Source organism: Pelobates fuscus, chromosome 3 (assembly GCF_036172605.1).
Source record: "Pelobates fuscus isolate aPelFus1 chromosome 3, aPelFus1.pri, whole genome shotgun sequence".
Classification (NCBI taxonomy): Eukaryota; Metazoa; Chordata; class Amphibia; order Anura; family Pelobatidae; genus Pelobates; species Pelobates fuscus.
In genome coordinates, this window is record NC_086319.1 from 179,568,225 (window position 1) to 179,589,769 (window position 21,545).

Genomic DNA, 21,545 nt, shown 5'->3' on the forward strand with positions numbered 1-21,545 from the left:
AGTCCTAGATGTTGGACTGAAACATCGATCTCAATTTTTAAAATGTTCTAATAAAGATTGGATTTTTTAATTACTCCGTAAGTGCTGCTACCTTGTTGGATATTCTATAGATGGAATTTTTTCCCAAGTAAGTGGTTAATCTCATAAGAGCAGACATTAGACTGTGAGAGTAGGACCTGCCAAAGATGGGGTACATTGACGTTGTGGCAGGCTTATGCAATGTATGATCATATAATGTAACTAAATCCCCATTTTTTGCCTAGATTAGGTGTTTTTAAAAAAAACTTTTACAAACTAATAAAATCTGTCAACATTGAAGTTGCTGTTTAGTAGATAGGAGAGTGCGCTGGATCTTGTGTATTGTTTATTGTATAATATGGCCCCCAGCAGCACCCCATTTAAGCATGTTTAGGTGAGTGCAACCATCCCCCCATGTTTCCTATATATATATATATATATATATATATATATATATATATATATATATATATTTATTTTTTCATTTTTTTTTAATGTGAGAAAATACTCTTCACACACAAAGCACTTCAACAAGCTAACATGCTTTACGTGGTTAGAGTGAACCTTTACGGTTCTAGGTCAAGGGTGTCCCTCTAGCGTTTCTTAAAGGGACACTAGGCACCCAGACCACTTCTGCCCATTGGAGTGGTCTGGGTGCCAACTCCCACTACTCTTAACCCTGCAACTGTAATTATTGCAGTTTTTTTATAAACTGCAATAATTACATTGCAGGGTTAACTCCACCTCTAGTGGCTGTCTATTAGACAGCCACTAGAGGGCACTTCCTGGGTTCTAGCACAGGAAACTTGTGCTAGAGCGTCGCTGGACGTCCTCACGCTGTGTGAGGACCTCCAGTGTCGCACAAAACCCCATAGGAAAGCATTGAAATGATTTTTCAATGCTTTCCTATGGGGAGACGTAATGCGCATGCGCGGCATTGCCGCGCATGCGCATTAGGTCCCCTCGGCCGGTGGGTGAGATCAGTCTCGCCCACCGGCCGACGCAATGAAGAGGATTGGGGGGTGGGATGGAGAGGGACCCTCCAGTGCCGTTTTCCTGGCACTGGAGTTTCCCTTTAAACAATAATTCAATTTTATACCATTCCAGTTTACATGCTTGACATATAGTCCAATAACTACAGAGGTTCCTCGTTTGGACACCCCTGATTTACTCCAGTTACAGCTTATAATATTTAGATATTTTTAATCACTGCACCACTGTCTAGCACTACCAGGTTCTAGGTGTCAGTGGGTAGTGGTATTTTATATACCAAGTCATAGAAATACAAATTTTATCTGCAGATCAATGATGTACACCTCTACATAATTACATTTGAGAACATCACCTATTTTTAAGTAAATACAAAATAGTAAAGTGTATCTTATCTGTATCTCTGTTATTTATAGAATCTTTGCAAAGCGATATTTCAAGCTCTTGATCAAGGAACCCACACATCGTGTCAGATAATGTGCTTGGAAACCCTGCGCATCCTCTCCAGGGATAAAAAGGTTTTAGTTCCTGTGACAACAAAGGAAAATTTGCAGATATTAATGAAAATGGCTAAGCTTGATCCTAAACTGAAATCCTTAGGGGAGGTGGCAAGTTTCCCTGTTGTTGTAGAAGCGTTAAAATGTCTGTGTAACATCGTGTTCAATAGTCCAGAAGCACAGAAGTTGAGCCTGGAACTTAACCTTGCTGCTTCCCTTTGTGGCCTTTTGCAGAAATGCAAGGACCAACGCACGGTGAATGACATTCGATGTTTTGATCTGCGTCTCCTTTTCCTCTTGACACTTTTGCACACAGAAACAAGGTCACAGCTAAAACACGAGTTGCAAGGACTGCCGCTGCTAACACAGACCCTTGAAAGTATTCTTGGGATTAAATGGGCAAGAACATATCAGACCGTTACAGAGTTAAATGGTCCTCTATTGTCTCTTCCAGATACAGATTGTGCTATAGAGGCATTGAAAGCCCTATTTAATGTAACACTGGATAGTTGGAATGTCCACAGCAAAGTAAGTCTGCATTTCTGATATCTATATATTATTAATTTTTTGCTACAAATTACCACTGGTATGATTGCAATACAATATAATTTTGTTAATTATCTAATATTATTTTTAATGCATTGACTACATAATTGACTCTTTTTGGATGGTATATATAATAAACTATGACCTCACAAGCATGTAATGATATTAATTATGTTATTATTTTTTGCAAGTTGACAAATATTTCACAGAGAAAAGACAATTTTGTCCACACACAACAACATACTTGATTCAATAACAAATGATGCTTCTCAAGTAAAGCCTTCTTTTGTGTCAAGGTGCAGTATCACTATGGATGTAGCAGGGCTATGTTGTCAGTATTGCATACTCGCTTTGTGATGTTATGGTCAGCTCCTTGTGCCCAGTTTGTTTTTGTCTTTTTTATTTGCCATAATTCATTGCAAAGAACTGATATTTTTTGGGGGGGATCGGAGGGGGGTGACAACGGGTGTTTCTTCATAACTGACAGACTGAGACAAAGTAGTTCCTTGTACCACAACCTATGTAAGGAGCATATATTATGGTAATTTGAGTATCCCTTTAAGCTCTGCAAATGGCAATTTCTCATTTCCACACCAAAGAAAGCACAATTTTTCTTTGTTTTCACCATAAGTTTTTATTAGGGTAAACCATGCAGAGGAGTTATGGGGGAAAAAAAAAAACAAGTAAAACAGAAGCAAAGCACTTCCACTGCACTCCTGTGTTCAGAGAAACACAATCCTTCCATGAATATTGTAGTCTCACTTATGCATTTGGGTAATTTATGGAAAAATGCTGTGTGAGCACATGTGTACTCAGGCATCCCTTCTGAAGAGCTGTTTCCATGGCACTGCACTTACAAAACTTCATGGCATGCTCTGGATGTGCCAGGACAGCCAGGCATGCAGTGTAAATAAAATAAATAAATAAAAAGCATAGTTACGAGACTGTGTGAACTAGGTAGAAAGGACTGATAATCACCCTGCTTTGGCTTTTGCCTTCTTTTAGCAGTCATTACCATATCAAGTGCCCTCAAATCCAAGCCTATCTGTGCATGGTATATGATGCGAAGAAACCTGCCAACTCAGGCCAGCCGTGTGGTCAACATTTTAACCTAGAGGCGATTCTACATCCTGCATGGTATTGGGGTGCTATTTTACCTTTTAGGGCACTTGGGAACAAGCTATCTGGGGGATACCTTATATGTGGGGTTTACTGGTGCCTAAAAGTGTTTTTGGGGGGATATTCTGTTAAGAAGCTCTGTTGTCTGGAGGTTATATTGATCTATCTACTCCCAGACACAGAGGTGCCTGGCTGGGATCTACATTGTTCTAGAGAACGACCCTCTGCTGGAGTTCTCTGTATAATTACACTATATGGACAAAAGTATTGGGACACATCTTAATGATCCATTTCAGGTGTTTTAATCCGACTCATTGCCACCGGTGTATAGCCTCAAGCACCTAGCTATGCAGTCTGCGTTTACAAACATTTGTGGAAAAAATGGGTTATTATGTAAAACTGAAGGGAATTCAAGCATTGTACTGATAGAATGCCACCTTTGCAATAAGTCAGTTTGAGAAAATTCATTACTGCTGGATATTCAACGGTTAACTGTAAGTGTTATCAGAAGCATTTAGGAACAGCAGCAACTCAGCCACAAAGCGGAAAAACCTGTAGAAATACAGAGCGAGGTCACTGAGTGCTGAGGTGTATGGTGTATAATTCCATAGCTAAATATTTTTAAACTTCCACTGGCATTATTATGTTTCTATGGCCTAGCAGCTGCATGCAAGTCTCACAACACCAAGCATCGGATCGAGTGGTGTAAAGCACTCCACCACTAGACTCTCTGGAGCAGTGGAAATATGTTCTGTGGAGTGATGAATAATGCTTCTATTTGGCAGACTGATCGTCGAGTCTGGGTTGGCGAATGCCAAGAGAACGTTGCCTACCTGTTCCAACTGTAAAGGTTGGTGGAGGGGGGATAATGGTATGGGGCTGTTTTTTAGGGGTTCCTTCCAGCGAAGTGCAATCATAATGCTTCAGCAAACAAGACATTTTGGATAATGCTATGCTTCCAACTTTGTTGAAACCATTTGGGGAAGGCCCTTTTCTATTCCAGCATGACTGCTCCAGTGCACAAAGCAAGATCAATAAAGACATGGTAGATGAGTTTGGTGTGGAAGAACTTGACTGGCCCACATAGAGCACTGATTTCAACACCATTGAACACCTCTGGGATGAAACAATGATGAAACCGTGATTGTGAACCAGGCCTCCTTGTCCAACATCAGTGCCTGACCTCAACAATGCTCTACTGAATGAATGGGCAAAGATTCCCTCAGAAACACTCCAACATTTTGTGAAAGCCTTTGATGCGCTATGGAATCTGATGGCGCTATATAAATAATAATGAAGCGTAAGAAGAGAAAAGTGTTAGTGCGCAGTAAATATGTGCTGAGACACCTCAAATGTTATAAAGTGACTCAAGAATGTACATACAGTGATAATATAAAATCCCAAATAAGCACCTTATGTGCAAAAAAACCCACTGACAAGTGTATACTTATAGCCTGCCAGTAGGTACAGCTGGGTACTATACTAAGGGAGACAAAAAAAGACGGGGGGAGGAACAGAGAAAGCACTCCTAGTGCAATAAAGCTATTAATATAAATAAATAGAAACAACTGCCTCTTTAAGAAAATGACTCCCAAATAAAGAGTGGTATAAGCCCCACTCCCGGCTATCCTGCCCAGGGAGGATCAGCCCCTTGGGTACGTGGGATCCGAGAAAATGCTCCAGTGACCACAGTGTCAGACGAAAGATTTATTGATACGTATAAAAAAAAAGCTCCAATCAGCAGCATTAAAAACAGAGTCCACCGCAAGCTTACCACATCATATGGGGATCTGATGCCGTGAAGAGAGTAAAACTGCAATCTTCCTGCCTCTGGAAATGGTGTCTCTCGCCGGTGGATGAATCAGAATCACTTCCACGTATGCCGATCACGTGACTCGTTTCGCCCCGCCTCTTGGGGCTTTCTCAAACGAGCATAATCTCCTCCCACTGGAGATCGTCTTATATGCAATGTGTCCTAAGGCCGTGATCCAATAGGCCATTTAACCTCATTAAGTCACCTTTCGAGGAGCACCCAATCTAAGAAACACCTTGATACACATTTTTTATAAGGAAAAGATTAATAGACCACTTGGCACCTTTTTAGGAGAGTCGAAAGGATTTTTTAAATGTAAGATGTGCTATGCATGCAGGACCGTCACTAAGAAATACAGTAAAACAGAGTTAACCTTCAAATCGGAGAAGATTAGTAAGGAATTTATTATCGGGGAGCATATTACTTGTCACTCCAACAACGTTATATATCTTCTCCAATGCCCCTGTCATTTGCAATATGTGGGGAGGACTACACGTCCTCTCCACGTTAGAATAAGAGAGCATATATATAATATTAAGACGGGTCTGGAATGTCATAGCGTTTCTGAGCATTTTAAGAAAATGCATAACCAGGACCCTAGGGGACTGGAATTGGTAGGGATCAAATGGGTGTTTAGGGATTGGAGAGGAGGGGATTTTATTTGGAAGATCGGACAGGAGGAGATGCGTTGGATTTTTCTACTGGATACTTTATCCCCGTCCGGTCTTAACAAGGATTTTTAGTTATGTAATTTTTTTATAAACTTCTTGGTTTTTTATCTAGTGTCCCCTTTTTTTATACTCGGATCATATAAGTGTATTTTTAATTGGAATCTTTGTGTCTTTTTATATATTTTAATGTACGATTTTAAGATGACATTTTTTATGGATATTCCCCCTATAAGTATATATTTTTATGTACCGTAATTTTTCTGACTTTTTTATTTCATAGATATACCTTGTATCACACCTCCTGTCCATCCCTAATACACCCGGTCGTATTTAGACTGGGGTCCTGTTTTTTTATATAAATATATGAATAAGATTAAGTTTTTATTTTTATTTTTAGTCTTTACAACAGCTAGCTTAATGTATTTATATTTCTTTGTAATATGTATATATATCTGATTTATGGGATGACTCCTGTACAACGTTTCAATTTTATATGAATTTTTGTGCCCTTTTGCAGAATTATTATTTATATGATTATTTATGTGATTTGGCAGCTGTTTCTCTCCTATGACATCTATTTATATATTGTTATTTTTTTGGTTGGAGTAGTGTGTGTGTGTGTGTGTATATGGACTACATATAATATTTTACAGTATAATCCCTATAGATGTAATTTTTTTCACTGAATACTGTTTTTATCTTTTTAGAAAATCTCTTCTCATATGATTACATAAATTTTTTTAACAGCTTTTTTTTTAACAGTTTACAGACTGTAAATGGTAATATTCCATATACTGACTTAATGAGGTTAAATGGCCGATTGGATCACGGCCTTAGGACACATTGCATTTAAAACGATCTCCAGTGGGAGGAGATTATGCTCGTTTGAGAGCCCCAAGAGGCGGGGCGAAACGCGTCACGTGACCACGTGATCGGCATACTCGGAAGTGATTCTGATTCATCCACCGGCGAGAGACACCATTTCCAGAGGGAGGAAGATTGCAGTTTTACTCTCTTCACGGCATCAGATCCCCATATGATGTGGTGAGCTTGCGGTGGACTCTGTTTTTAATGCTGCTGATTGGAGCTTTTTTATACGTATCAATAAATCTTTCGTCTGACACTGTAGTCACTGGAGCATTTTCTCGGATCCCACGTACCCAAGGTGCTGATCCTCCCTGGGCAGGATAGCCGGGAGTGGGGCTTATACTACTCTTTATTTGGGAGTCATTTTCTTAAAGAGGCAGTTGTTTCCATTTATTTATATTAATAACTTTATTGCACTAGGAGTGCTTTCTCTGTCCCCCCACCCCTCTTTTTTTGTCTCCCTTATTATAGTACCCAGCTGTACCTACTGGCAGGCTATAAGTATACACTTGTCAGTGGGTTTTTTTTGCACATAAGGTGCTTATTTGGGATTTTATATTATCACTGTATGTACATTCTTGAGTCACTTTATAACATTTGAGGTGTCTCAGCACATATTTACTGCGCACTAACACTTTTCTCTTCTTACATTACTTTGTACCATATTACAGGGGTATATTGTTGGTGCTGCATTTTCACCCATTGATTATATATAGTGTTTTTGCCCCAATTTATCTACTTGGTATACTAATAATGAAGAGTGTTATAGCTGCAAAGGGGGGACCAAGTACATAGTAATGTCTATGAATGTAATGTCCTAAAAGTTCCTGTTAGGTGTCCCAATGTTTATATAGCGTACGTGCATTTAAACCCAGTAAAGTATTCCTGGTTTCACCCTTCATCAAGTTTCAACTGATGCTTGGGTGGGCTGCTATATATCACTGCACACTCTGTAGGGTAGAGAGAGTCTTTGGCGGAGATACTCTGGTCAAGTCCGGGAGCTCTGCTAAATCTAGTGGCAGCACTGGGATGCTCTCTCTCCTTGATGGACATCCCGGTAAGGAAATCGGGAAATGGAGTAGCAGTACTGGCTACTGAAGCTGAGCACTTTAAATGACTTGCTGGAGGCTTGAGGACGAGTGCCAAGCAACAAGTTTAAAACCACACTCTTCACTGAGATGGAGATTAATCACTCCAGCACCTTGTACACCGAAGCTCAGAGGAATTAGAGTCCCAGAAAGATGTGTGATGGATCCTATTCATGCAGAGTCCAAATCAACCAGCAGTGATAGCACTCCAGATTAAGGCACAGATTACAGTGGTGATGAAGGCGAGGGAACAGCGGAGCTGATTCCCAGTGGGAGATACAGCTTCACTGCAAGGATTGATAGGAGGAAGTGTGAGGAAATTGTCCTACTCTACATTCTAAGTATTTGTTGATAGAGAGTATGACATTGATGGCTAACTCCAAGATTGAGAGTCAGTGTGCCATTCAGGACTTGGATGTAACAGACTAGGTTTTCATCCTGAGCAGCAAACTGACTGGACAGGCAGATGAGGCGTGATGTGCAGTTCCCAACACAAACATTAAGAACTATAAGAGGGTTAAAGAGAAACTCTTAGCACGTTAAGCCATAACCCCCCGAGGCCTACAGGAGAAAATGTAGAGGCTTACAAAAAGGAAACCGACTCCCATACAGAATGGGCATACCACATGTAGCAGGCATCCCATAATAAAATTCAGGGCTGCCAGGCTATCTCCTTGGTGGATGCCCTACAATTATTCGTCCTGGAGCAGTTCTGCAACCATGCTGCTCCTTGGTCAGATATTGGATGAGGGACAGACGACCTCTAATGGTGGAAGAGGTGGCCAGGCTGGCGGACGAGTATCAAAAATACTGCAGGGCAGAACAAAGTAAAGCTCGCTCACTTCAGCGAACTAGTAGCAACCCCATCACAGCACCTGCCCCCTCATGCCTCCAGCCAAACCCTCTCACAACCAACCTTCACAATGGAAAAATTATCTGCAACCGAAACACGCGTCAGGGCTCACTCCGATAAACCTCCCAGAACTCTCAAGCCACTGTGGATCTCCCTACTGATATTTGTCTAAGATTTTCAGTATCGGTTGAGTCTGGCTGTTGGAGGTATTGGCGTTGTATACCTGCTTAGACTGCTAGACTTGGATTAGGTTTGAATGTTTCTGGGTTTGGTCAGGCTTAGCTATAACTATACTATTGATATTTATCGCTACACTTTCAGTCGAGGTATAACTTCGATTAGATAAGCAGCTAATCTAGTCCTCTTTCTACTAACAATAGGTGCCCTCGGACGCACATATTTTTCTTCTTCCTATTTCAGACCAGTCTAGCTTTGCCTAATTAGTTTTTATTATCCTCTTAGATCAGTATTTCTTAACTAAAGGCTGCACTCTAAAGACTCTGTAACAAATGATCAATTATCCCTTTTCACGTAATTCGGTTTATTTAGTTTCGTTTTATATTTATTTTTTGATATTTATTAAAAGTTATATTTTAGCATTACATCTTTTTTCTTGTCTGGACATATAAAGAGTAATTGTCCCCAAAGGAACTGATCTGCATGAACAACCAATTAACCTCCCTAAGACTGCCATCCAATGTCTGCATAAGGACCCGTCCTGGGGCACCTCTGATATCTCTCGAAGGATAGAGATAGAATACCCCAAAGTCTGTCCTCCGTGAGACCGACCCTGTGCAAGCTGCCAGAGACCACATCACTGGCATCTGGTCAAGGTTAATGGTCGGGATGCCCAGGGTCTGAGAGACACTCAGACTCTGGTACAGCCTCACAGGATTTATAATTTAGAATGAAATTACTGTAGCAGTAAGCATGGACGTGGGAACTATACATACACTCCCTAGTGCCCATCTTGACTGGGGTACCGGATGTCATTATTTGGAAGTGAGGGTTATATAGGATTTGCCAACTGAGGTCCCACTTGGAACACCTCACTTCCAACTTTTCTACAATACCAGGCTCCAGGCCTTCCTGGGTACAGTCGGTTACTAAAGGTCTATAGCACCATCACCAAACCTCTGACTGACCTGACCAAAAAAAACAAAAACTTTACCCACAGGTCCGGTGGTCCACGGAGGGATCCTTCCAACAGTTAAAGATGGACCTAACCAATGCCCCAGTGTTGGCTGCATCTGGCCCTACCAAAGCTTTATCTTCAATATAGATGCCTCCATGTTTGGATTGGGAGCAGTGCTGAGACGGTTCGGGGATGATGGGAGAGAGCATCCGGTAGCCTTCAGTCATATAACTTCACAATGCAATATTGGCCAGGCAAACAGAACAATAGTGGTGATGTATTGTCCCAGCAAACCGAAATCTAAGCCAAAGCAAACTATTCTCAGATGTCCCCAAGCCGACCACTCTGGATCTGGCTATGTCTGTCGGACTATTGATCAAAGGGGTAGCCATGTTACAAGACTGTGCAAACTTAACAGAAAGGAATGATAATCACCCTAATATGGCTCTTGCCTTCTCTTAGGAGACTCTACCAGACCAAGCGCCCTGAAATCTGACAAAACTGTGCAAGTTACATGCTCCAAGGAAACCTTCTGCGTGGAACTATTCCTCACTTGGAATTTTACCAGTTAGGATGCTAGGGATGACCTATCTGGGGATACCTTATGTGAAGTTTACTGGTGTCTAAAAGTATGTTTTTGCTGATATTCTGTTAAGGAGCCCTGTTGTCTAGAGGTTAATTAAATTAGCGGTGGTTGATCTAATTGTCTCCCAGACACAGATGGTATCTACATTGTTCTAGTTAATGACCCCTTACCGGGGGTGGGTGGGGGGGGTCTGTGTTTAAATATGTGCACTGGAATCAGGGCCGGTGCAAGGATTTTTGCCGCCCTAGGCAAAAGTAAAGTTTGCCGCCCCCCCCATATGACATCACAATGCCCCACCCATATGATCTGCCATGTTAACTAACGCAAGTGCTGCAGTGCCGCCGTGTTTACATTAAAAGGCCTGCAGGGACAGGCTATAGACACCAGAACCACTACATTAAGCTGCAGTGGTTCTGGGGACTATAGTGTTTCTTTAATGTGAGGTAAATTAGAGATTAGTGCCACGAATAATATGCTAGATTGCCTACTTACAACCAGATGAGGATGATGATGGGCTCTAGCTGCAGTCTGGCTCCACTGGTCTGGTGTAGAACAGGCTCTGGAGGCCGTTTGTAACTGTAGTCACAAAAATCAATGTTCTAGGAGAACGGGAAGCAGCTCCATTTTTTTTTTTTTCAATCTTTTTATCGTTTTATTGCGGCATATGAGATGGGATACAGAAGAGAGAAAAGGATAATGTACGGTTTGTTCACAGGATGGGGTTAATACATCATTAGCATTAGGTGGATACATTTCCTTGTTTAGTAATGCCACATTTTTTGTTTAAGTCGATTAACGAAAACTTATATAAAGCATTTTGAAGGTAAGCAAACAACGGTTATGTTAAGTTACTACCATAATACTGCAGCCACGTTTGGAGCCCTGCAGTCAATGTAGATACAGTGCAAATACAGTCATGCTATTCACCTGGACTTTAGTTAATACGTTGGAATCGTCTGAGTTATTTTGTTAGATAGCTATTCAGTGCGAAGCAACCTGCTGATACACTATGTAGATAGTAAACATGCGATTTCAAGGTAACTAACAAAATATGCGTAAACGTAGCTGTGCAGAATAGCCATATCTGCGGCTTATGAGACCTCATTATGTATCATTTCAAGGGTAACGATGCCTTATTTTTTAAGTTTAAACTGTAGCATGGAAATTCAGGCAATGGATTATAAGATCCAGTATGTAACATGCTAAATTAACAGTGCACGAACTACTCTTAATATTCCAACAGTATAATACCGAGTAGGTTAAACCATGAGTCATCTGGTGTGCCTTTGCCAATCCTTAGGGTAGTTTATAACAAGCTATTGCGTTATGATTATTTAACTGCTGCATATTGATAAAAATCACAGTCACAAGCAAGAGTGGGTTGAGACATTGCATGACAATGAAAGTAGCACAGGTGTGGTATAGTGTGGAAGCATGCTGCGGCACTATAGTGGTTTGTGAGGATGGAGCTGTACTATCAGAGTCTGCTGTGATGGACGTTCTCGGGTTCAGGCTGGTGTGTCGATGTATGTGTGCGGTGGTAAGCTGTTGTGACCGCCATGCAGGTGGCGAGGGTAGTGTTGGTCTTATGTGTGGTGCCTGCGTACAGCCAGCTGTGCCAGGTGAGTGTACTCCCTTGGTAGGGATGAAGTATGTGTTGCTTATGGCTGGGTCTGCTAGTACATTTTGCCCACAGTGAGAGTGAGCTCATAATAAACAGTGAGTAACAAAAAGGTCAGCATAGTTAGAGTAGGTTAAGTGAGGAAATCAAGCATGCTAGGCAATATGGCCTGGTCAGTATTTGCAGTACAAGCTGAGGATACAGCTGACCTGTGAGAATTAACGAACACCAAAGTAATCAAACGTAAGTAATCCCAACAGTAAGGCAAGCAGTATTAGCATTGAAGATATTGCAATTGTGCAGTGATACGCTAGGACGTTGGGTATACAGTGCTCACTTGAGATATGATAGGCATGTTTTAACTGGTTTGGCTAGCTGTTGATGTAGGCAATGCTAGAGCATAATACTTGCGTATCAATGGACCCCTTGGGGTCGTGCCAAGCCAGGCAACTGAGATATTGGTTTGCAACTCTCCCAGTCCAAAGTCCCAGCTAAGTACCAGTGAGGTCGCCAGGCAGAAACTGGCATGTACAATTGTGTCTGTAGTTGTATTCAGCCCACTCCACATGGTGCGCTTCTCCGGCGGTGAGGTCGGCTGATTCGCTTCAGTGCCGTGGGGTCACTGCGTCCAGGGGCCACCTGTCTTCTGCCTGAGGCCTTAGTGGGTGCTCTTGCCCAGTTGCCATTGATCCCATCACCAGGATCGTAGGCCCAGGGATCTGCCGGAGCCCGGTCTCCCTGGGTGTATGGCAGGCTATGGAGGATTTCCTCCTGGTGAGCGCCCAGCTCAGATGAAGGGTAAGCGGTCACAGCGGCAGCGGCTTCCACGTGGGCGATGCGACCTGTTGGTACACTAGTGCCTTGCGCTCTGTATGTTTCTGGGCTTATGGGCTGCTGGACAATTCTTGTTGTCTGAGGATGCCCGGTCGCTGGCTGCAACGGTGGTTGTGGCTGTGCTGCACGAGATTCAATCCGGCGCCAGAACGCTGCACAGATTCTGCCGAAGGTATCATTGAATCGTGCCTCCCATGCTGGCATCCGTGTGTTCTCCTCCTCGGTTGCCATTTTAGGTTCAGCTTGTTGTGAAAGAGTAACCTGGGTGATCGGTGAGTCCTTTATGCTTTGTAGTCGCTGGGCCCCCAGGTGGGACCGGGATAACCCCCTCTGGTCCTGGGGGGGGGATCGGGTCGGTTATGGCGCTCTGACAGCGGGTGGCTGGGAGACCGGCCGTATCTCCCCTCCATGTGGTCCGCCTTTCAGGTAGGCCGCAATGAGTATTTTGGTCGCGGATCGTGGACGGTGCTCCTCAGTCGCTTATGGGTGATCCCCTTCAGTGTGGGGTTCTGATTGTAGCTCTTGAGCCTCGGTTTAGCAGTCGTTGAGCTGCTTTTTTGTGATTTTCGCTGTGGTTGTTTGAGGAGCTCCCCTCAGACACGTCCGTCGGCCATGTTAGCTAGGCCCCGCCCTTTTTTAACGCCCTTTGCACAGCTCAAGGTCTGGGTCCCAGGGTCCACCTTCATGTTCCACCAATGAGTTTGTTCACAGGAAGTGGAGTAGGGGATGTCCTGATATGTGTGTAAGGAATGCATTGTGTGAATCTGTGTTTGTATGTGTAAGGGCTGCAAGGTGTGTTTCTGTGTATGTACGGGATGCAGTGTGTGCGTCTGTAAGGGGTGCATTGAGTGTGTGTAAGGAATGCATTGTGTGTAAGGGTTGCATTGCTTGTGTGTGTAATGCATTGTGTGTTTTTCTGTGTGCAAGGGGTGCATTGTCTTTGTGTGTAAGGGGTGCATTGTGTGTGTGTGTGTGTGAGATGGATGTCAATCTCCCTTGTCACTCTCTTCTCCCCCTCTCCCTCCCTTGTCACTCTCTTCTCCCCCCCACTTGTCCCTCTCTTCTCCCCCCCTCCCTTGTCACTCTCTTCTCCCCCCTCCCTTGTCACTCTCGTCTCCCCTGTTGTCACCCTCTTCTCCCCTCCCCACTCTCATTCCCCCTCCCAACCCTGTCAATTCCCCACCCTGTCAATTTCTTTCCCCTCCCTTTCAATTTATTCCCCCCCACCCTCCCTGTCAATTTATTCCCCCCTCACCCTCCCTGTCAATTTATTCCCCCCCACCCTCCCTGTCAATTTATTCCCCCCACCCTGCCTGTCAATTTATCCCCCCCTCCCTGTCCATTTATTCCCCCTCCCTCCCTGTCAATTTATTCCCCCTCCCTCCCTGTCAATTTATTACCCCCCCTGTCAATTTATTCCCCCCCCCCTTTCCAGTTATTCCCCCCCCCCTTTCCATTTATACCCCCACGGTGCCACCCTCCCCTACCTGTGTTGTAGCGTGGCCGAGCCCTGTATGGTCCGCGGGTACAGGGAGCTTTTGTTTCCTGTACCCGGCCCGACTAAAAGGAAGTGCACACTCAGTGTGCATTTTCTATTAGTCTGGCCGGGTACAGGAGACAGATGCTCCCTGTACCCGCGGACCATACAGGGCTCGGCCACGCTACAGTGAGGGAGTGACAGGAGGGAGCGCTGAGCTCTTCCCTCCTGTCAGCCCCTCTCCTCATGCTGCACCCGGGCGGTGCGCCCTCATGGACGCACCAGCCCGGGCAAAGCTGCAGCCGCCTGAGGCTCTCTGCAGAGCGCTCGGGCGGCTGCAGCATGAGGGGGGCCGGCGCTCCTGGCGGCGCCCCTTCCCAAGGGGCGCCCTTGGCGGCTGCCTAGTCCGCCTTACAGGTAGCGCCAGCCCTGACTAGAACCCTGTAAAGTATTCCTATATATTAATCCTTCATCAAATTTTGAACACTCTGCTTAAAAAGGAAAGAGGCTTTGGCAGTGGTACTCTGTTCAAGTATTGGAGCTCAGCCACAATAATAATAAATGAATAAAGCAGCATCCCACTGGTAATTTTTTTAAATTACTATTTTATTTGTGTAAACAACCTACAGTCCAGTTCCCTATAAGACTCTGAGTACTCAGAGGCTAAAGTTTGACTTGCATTACATTAAACTACTGAAGTACCATATTAAAAACTGTTCAGTCTGGCGGAGCCTGACCACCGAGGCAAGCAGTCGCAAGGCCTAACAGCTCCGCGTGTAAAACGGAAAAAACGGTGGAAAACCCAGGCTGGGTACCCCCAAGTCACCACAAAGACGCAATATACCCCCTACAAGCGACATGGGGCGAAAAAACAAGAAAATGCCGACCGAGAAACACTCCCCGAGACTCACGATTGGCGATATGTGGGGACAGGCCTGCGGGGCAAGCGGGACCAACATGGCGGCGCTTCATGGCGGATGCTCCGATTTTTCGGATGACCTCTCTGGAGAGGAATATCTGCCGGCACCCAAGACGGGGAGACCAACACAGCCGACTACCATGGACCCAGACACCGCTCCGGTGACAATAGCGGCCCTCACGCGGCTACTGGCAGACCACCAAAAGGATCTGCATAACGACATCGCTGCATTGAGGGGAGACCTAAAGGGAATAACGACCCGCCTCAATACGCTGGAACATACAGCCCGAACCACTAACCAAGACTTTGGGGAACTCAGACAAACTGTCCAAGACATCCAGCGGCAACAGAGACTCCTCGAACACCGCATGGCGGAGCAGGAAGACGCTGGGCGGCGTGATAACGTGAAGATAAGAGGGATCCCGGACGGGATCTCCGAGGCAGACCTAGCCCAAGCTGTTGAACGCCTCCTGGCGAATATCTTACCACCAGCGCTGGCCAGCAAGATTGCCCCTGCCAACGTATTCCGGATCCCCAAACCGCCAAGGGCACCGACCGGGGCCACACGGGACGTCATACTTACCTTCCACACTCGACTAGACAAGACAACAGTCCAGAATGCCCTGAGGGGAAAGACGCCGTTCCATTTCGAAGGGATGACTTTAACCTTCTTCCCCGATCTCTCGAGAGGCACCCTAGCCTGGAGACGTTCCCTCCAGCCGCTGACCACGCTACTCCGACAAAGAGACCTCAAGTACAGATGGCAAATGACCCACATACTCACCGTACACCAGGGGACGGACACTCATCAGATCCGAGAGCTGAGCGACGCAACACCGCTTTTACAGGCACTGGGCCTACCACCAGACATCCTCGCACAGACAGGACAAGGGAGTGACACGTCTCCTTCACACTCATGGGACCCGGCGAGATCCATCCCGTTTGTGCCGACAGGCCACACACCCGAACCCTACGTGGCACTCACTACCTGAACGGCACATGGGACGGTAATATGACGACCTCTGCAGGATATCCCAGCATACAAATACAATTACAAATAAACAAATGGACGATGGACAAATATATTTAATTTAACATGTACCACAATGTGCCACAAATACGTAGGAGATCTATTAACCCCTGATTGCCGGACATTTCTCCTGTCATACCAATTTAACGGAGGTAGCTCTTACTATACACTGGCGCACAAAATAGCACTAATCCTCATTGACATCACAAGGTATACTAGGAGTTAATTGCCCCCAACCAAGAGTAGCCCTGCATGTCGTCTCCTGGATGCTGGTTACGCATTTCAGCCGTGGCCTACCCATTCTGGCATCTAAAGTTTCTCGTACACTACTGATACAGATACTAGGCCCCCCGCCTAACCACGCTCCCATCACTAGACTACACCTGGGGACGCTCACAGACACGACTTCGTCGGACAGTTGACAACCCAACACACTATTATTGTTCTCCCGGTAACCCCATCCCCAACCATCACTAGGGCTTTGGCACACCTTGATGGGCCCCATGGCTTCAACTTTTGCCCCCCGCATACACAGGGGAACCCTTCTGCCTACTACATCACCACCCCGTGCTTCCCGGCAGACAATTCCTACTTAATTCCTACTTAATGATAGGGGGCATGTAACGGACCGTTTCAGCATAAAAGGGAAAAAATGCGTTTAGGCGATAATCCCCTTTTCCATAGACAGGCACAGCTACTGCAGAACATCAGAACTCACGAGCTGGATACGAAATAACACTCCGAACTGGAACAGCTGAACAAGAAAAGCATACTATCGGCTTACACTCTTGGCAGTCAGCTTACAATCCAATCCCCCCCAAGAACGAGACGACACTTCATTTTGAGGGTTAAGCAGGAACTGTGGACTGGGACACCCAGTCTGGCTTTTATTACAACCAAGTACATACAGGACACTCCCAGGGGGAGGATGAATTTAACCAATCACATGGATGTACCTCCCACACATTTCCTCCCCTTAGATTAGCACTTAACATAATTATACCGTACACCTTTTTCCCCAATTCCTGGATGTACCCCAAATACATATGCTACACCTCCAAAACAGGTATCCCCTGATAGCCCTTATTCAGGGGGACAACATATCCAAGAATCAGGTCATTCGGATGAATGGTTCGGGAGTTATGGAACTTTAAAGTATTGACCGACCGCATGGGTAAAGTATCCGAAAACAGTTCCATGCATTTTGGCCCTGCGGTCGGTCACAAACAAGGGAATGAAAACAGGCGAATTGCCTGTGTTATAGAGCCTGGAGAGGGTTTGAATGAATTCCCTTGTTTGTGGGGTTCTTTCTACCGAACGGCGGGTCATTCGGTAGTTTCCATACGAATTTCTGGAAGTATGGAGGTCTCAGCGGTGTTTGCCTAGTCAAGTGTCCGATTTTAGTTCCAGACACTCGACGGCAAAACACCGCTGTTCGGTAGTTTAAGATGGCCGCCGCCACGTGTTTGTTTCCCGAATGGCGGCCACCCAGAGGACACAGAACACATTACATGATTGCCAATTACCCGTTTGCAACATTGTTGCAAACGGTAATTGGAGGCACACTTAGTCCTGGGTGGTCTGGTTGTTCGGTAGTTTCCTCAATACAATGAATGGAGTGATTCTACCGAACAATCAGATGAAGGCTGCATATATATATATAACCCAGGTTAACTGCATACATAAATACATATACAATATATAGGCAGTACAATAGGATATGCTTCACAGTCTTAAAGGGACAGTAGTCCCAAAATGTCCATTGCTGATTTTAAAGGGCCAGTAGCAGCAATATAAATTAGTACATGCCCAAATATAGTCTTTAAAGTGCAATATGTCCAGGGGCCATAGTCAGCGGGCAGGAGGCTAGCAGCCAGGCCTCTCCAGTTCACAGTGGCGAAGCTGGTTTCGCCACATTTCTCCCCTTGGCCAATTAGACTAACAGGGTACCTGACTTTCTGCCGGTCAGTGCCCTGGTTAGTCCAGCAACCCACCCACAAAACAGAAATAACAGAGCAGCCCACCCACACTAACCGGTTACTACATCTGGGTGAGGAAGGATTTTGTCCAAGTTCTGGTGTTTCACCACTGCTGGGTGGGAGACGGGTAGGCTGCCTTGGTGGGTTGCTGAGGGGGCAGAGACCAGCGGTACTCTGTCCTGTTGCCAGCACTACCACGGGAGTAGTCTGGTGGGCGTCTGGTTGCTGGAGACTGGCTGTCTCCCCTTTAGGTGCGCAGCTCGACTGCCGGAGGGGGAGACCGACTGTCTCCCCTTTGGATCCATCACACTGAGGCTGGGGAACAGGACCGACCGTCCCTATCCCTTGTGCTGTAAGTGCAGAGACTACGGTCCCATCTGCACAGTTGTGGGGCTTAACATCTCCCCTTGGTGAGTTAGGCTGCCGCTGGAGAGAGGGTGTAACAAGCTCCTCTCTCTGGACGGTAAACTGCCGCTGGGGAGGGGGGTTAGCAGGCTCCTCTCCCTGCCACTCTCTCTGCTGGTGGAAAGGGGGACCAGCTGTCTCCCCGGTCATTCTCTTGTCCGGCTGCTGGGGTGCGAGACTGACTGTCTCTGCTCCCTGCAGGACACACTGCCGCTGGGGAGGATGGACGACACCATCAGCTCCCTGGGGCACACACTGCCGCTGGGGAGGGAGGACGCTGCTCTCCTCTCCCTTCGCTTCACACTGCCGTCTTGGCATCTCACTTTGCTGCTGGGGGGCAGGAACAACAACCTCTGCCCCCTGTAACTCAGCCTGCCGCTGGGGAGGAAGGACTGCACCTTCGGCTCCTTTGGACCCACACGGCTGCTGGGGAGGATGGACGACACCATCAGCTCCCTGGGGCACACATTGCCACTGGGGAGGGAGGACGCTGCTCTCCTCTCCCTTCACTTCACACTGCCTTCTTGGCATCTCACTTTGCTGCTGGGGGGCAGGAACAACAACCTCTGCCCCCTGTAACTCAGCCTGCCGCTGGGGAGGGAGGACGACACCATCCGCTCCCTGGGTTACACACTGCCGCTGGGGAGGATGGATGACACCATCAGCTCCCTGGGGTACACACTGCCGCTGGGGAGGAAGGACTGCACCTTCTGCTCCCTGGGACACACACTGCCGCTGGGGAGGATGGACGACACCATCAGCTCCCTGGGGTACACACTGGCGCTGGGGAGGAAGGACGGCACCTTCTGCTCCCTGGGACACACACTGCCGCTGGGGAGGATGGACGACACCATCAGCTCCCTGGGGTACACACTGCCGCTGGGGAGGAAGGACTGCACCTTCTGCTCCCTGGGACACACACTGCCGCTGGGGATCTGGGCCGACTGCCCAGCATCCCTGTAGGGCCGGTAGAGAGATCTCGGTCCCATCTCCCCCGGCCATCTGTGGGTCTCTCCAGGGCCAGTCCATGAGGTCCCCCACTTCTGCAGCTGGTAGTGAAGCAGGAGGTACCTCGGCCCCGTTTTCCCAGCTGTAGGCTAGCAGGTCTGGGTCTGCCACCCAGTTTTCCCGGTCTGCGTCCCTGCTCTGCGGCTGGCCGGAATTTAATAGTTCTACATAGTCCATCTCCAGCCCTTGTTCCATGCCAGCGAAACGGCGGAGGTCTTGTCCCAGTCCAATAGATCTCGGGCCCTGTAACATCTCACTCCGGTAATGCACGATAGCCCAGTACCGTGACTCTGCTGGACTGCCGAAGTCGACGTCTTCTGTTAGGGCCTTCCACAACAGGCCAGGGCTAGTGTAGTGATCCCCCTCCGGCTGGATGCCCTCTGCCCTCCACGTCTCTGGCTGGACAGTGCACCACCACAGTGCCCGGTATGAGACGTCCAGGCTCAGTTCCCTTTCCACGAGGTACTCAAGTTGTCTTACCCGCTCCCCTCCGGGTTGGTCCCCCAGAAGCGGCATCCGCCAGGCCATTTGTTCCTCCAACTGGTATGCGGCACCAGGAAAGCGCTGCTGCCGTTGATACTGGACTTCTTCCAGGGCATCATACCATAATTCTATCCGGGCATTATCTCTCCATTCTAATTCACTCTCTTCCTCAGGTGTGTGTGTTGCCCAGGTGTGCGTGTTGCCCATTTTCCCAAAATCCTTCGTAGATAGGGTCGCTGTACGGGTACTGGCGTTGCCCTCCCTTTGTAATCCAGGAATGGTGTTGTCTGTAGCTGTCCCTCTGGTTGTAGGAACGATCCCACCGCTGCCACCAATTGTAACGGACCGTTTCAGCATAAAAGGGAAAAAATGCGTTTAGGCGATAATCCCCTTTTCCATAGACAGGCACAGCTACTGCAGAACATCAGAACTCACGAGCTGGATACGAAATAACACTCCGAACTGGAACAGCTGAACAAGAAAAGCATACAATCGGCTTACACTCTTGGCAGTCAGCTTACAATCCAATCCCCCCCAAGAACGAGACGACACTTCATTTTGAGGGTTAAGCAGGAACTGTGGACTGGGACACCCAGTCTGGCTTTTATTACAACCAAGTACATACAGGACACTCCCAGGGGGAGGATGAATTTAACCAATCACATGGATGTACCTCCCACACATTTCCTCCCCTTAGATTAGCACTTAACATAATTATACCGTACACCTTTTTCCCCAATTCCTGGATGTACCCCAAATACATATGCTACACCTCCAAAACAGGTATCCCCTGATAGCCCTTATTCAGGGGGACAACATATCCAAGAATCAGGTCATTCGGATGAATGGTTCGGGAGTTATGGAACTTTAAAGTATTGACCGACCGCATGGGTAAAGTATCCGAAAACAGTTCCATGCATTTTGGCCCTGCGGTCGGTCACAAACAAGGGAATGAAAACAGGCGAATTGCCTGTGTTATAGAGCCTGGAGAGGGTTTGAATGAATTCCCTTGTTTGTGGGGTTCTTTCTACCGAACGGCGGGTCATTCGGTAGTTTCCATACGAATTTCTGGAAGTATGGAGGTCTCAGCGGTGTTTGCCTAGTCAAGTGTCCGATTTTAGTTCCAGACACTCGACGGCAAAACACCGCTGTTCGGTAGTTTAAGATGGCCGCCGCCACGTGTTTGTTTCCCGAATGGCGGCCACCCAGAGGACACAGAACACATTACATGATTGCCAATTACCCGTTTGCAACATTGTTGCAAACGGTAATTGGAGGCACACTTAGTCCTGGGTGGTCTGGTTGTTCGGTAGTTTCCTCAATACAATGAATGGAGTGATTCTACCGAACAATCAGATGAAGGCTGCATATATATATATAACCCAGGTTAACTGCATACATAAATACATATACAATATATAGGCAGTACAATAGGATATGCTTCACAGTCTTAAAGGGACAGTAGTCCCAAAATGTCCATTGCTGATTTTAAAGGGCCAGTAGCAGCAATATAAATTAGTACATGCCCAAATATAGTCTTTAAAGTGCAATATGTCCAGGGGCCATAGTCAGCGGGCAGGAGGCTAGCAGCCAGGCCTCTCCAGTT

General features: G+C 46.4%; 1 protein-coding gene across 1 annotated transcript in view; it reads left to right on the forward strand.

Annotated features, from left to right (window-relative positions):
* Positions 1-21,545, forward strand: part of RIC8B (RIC8 guanine nucleotide exchange factor B) — a 135,038-nt gene that overhangs the window by 34,780 nt on the left and 78,713 nt on the right. Inside the window, exon 3 of the mRNA XM_063447784.1 lies at positions 1,425-2,033. Coding sequence (XP_063303854.1) covers positions 1,425-2,033 — 609 coding nt within the window. The remainder of the gene's footprint in view (positions 1-1,424; positions 2,034-21,545) is intronic.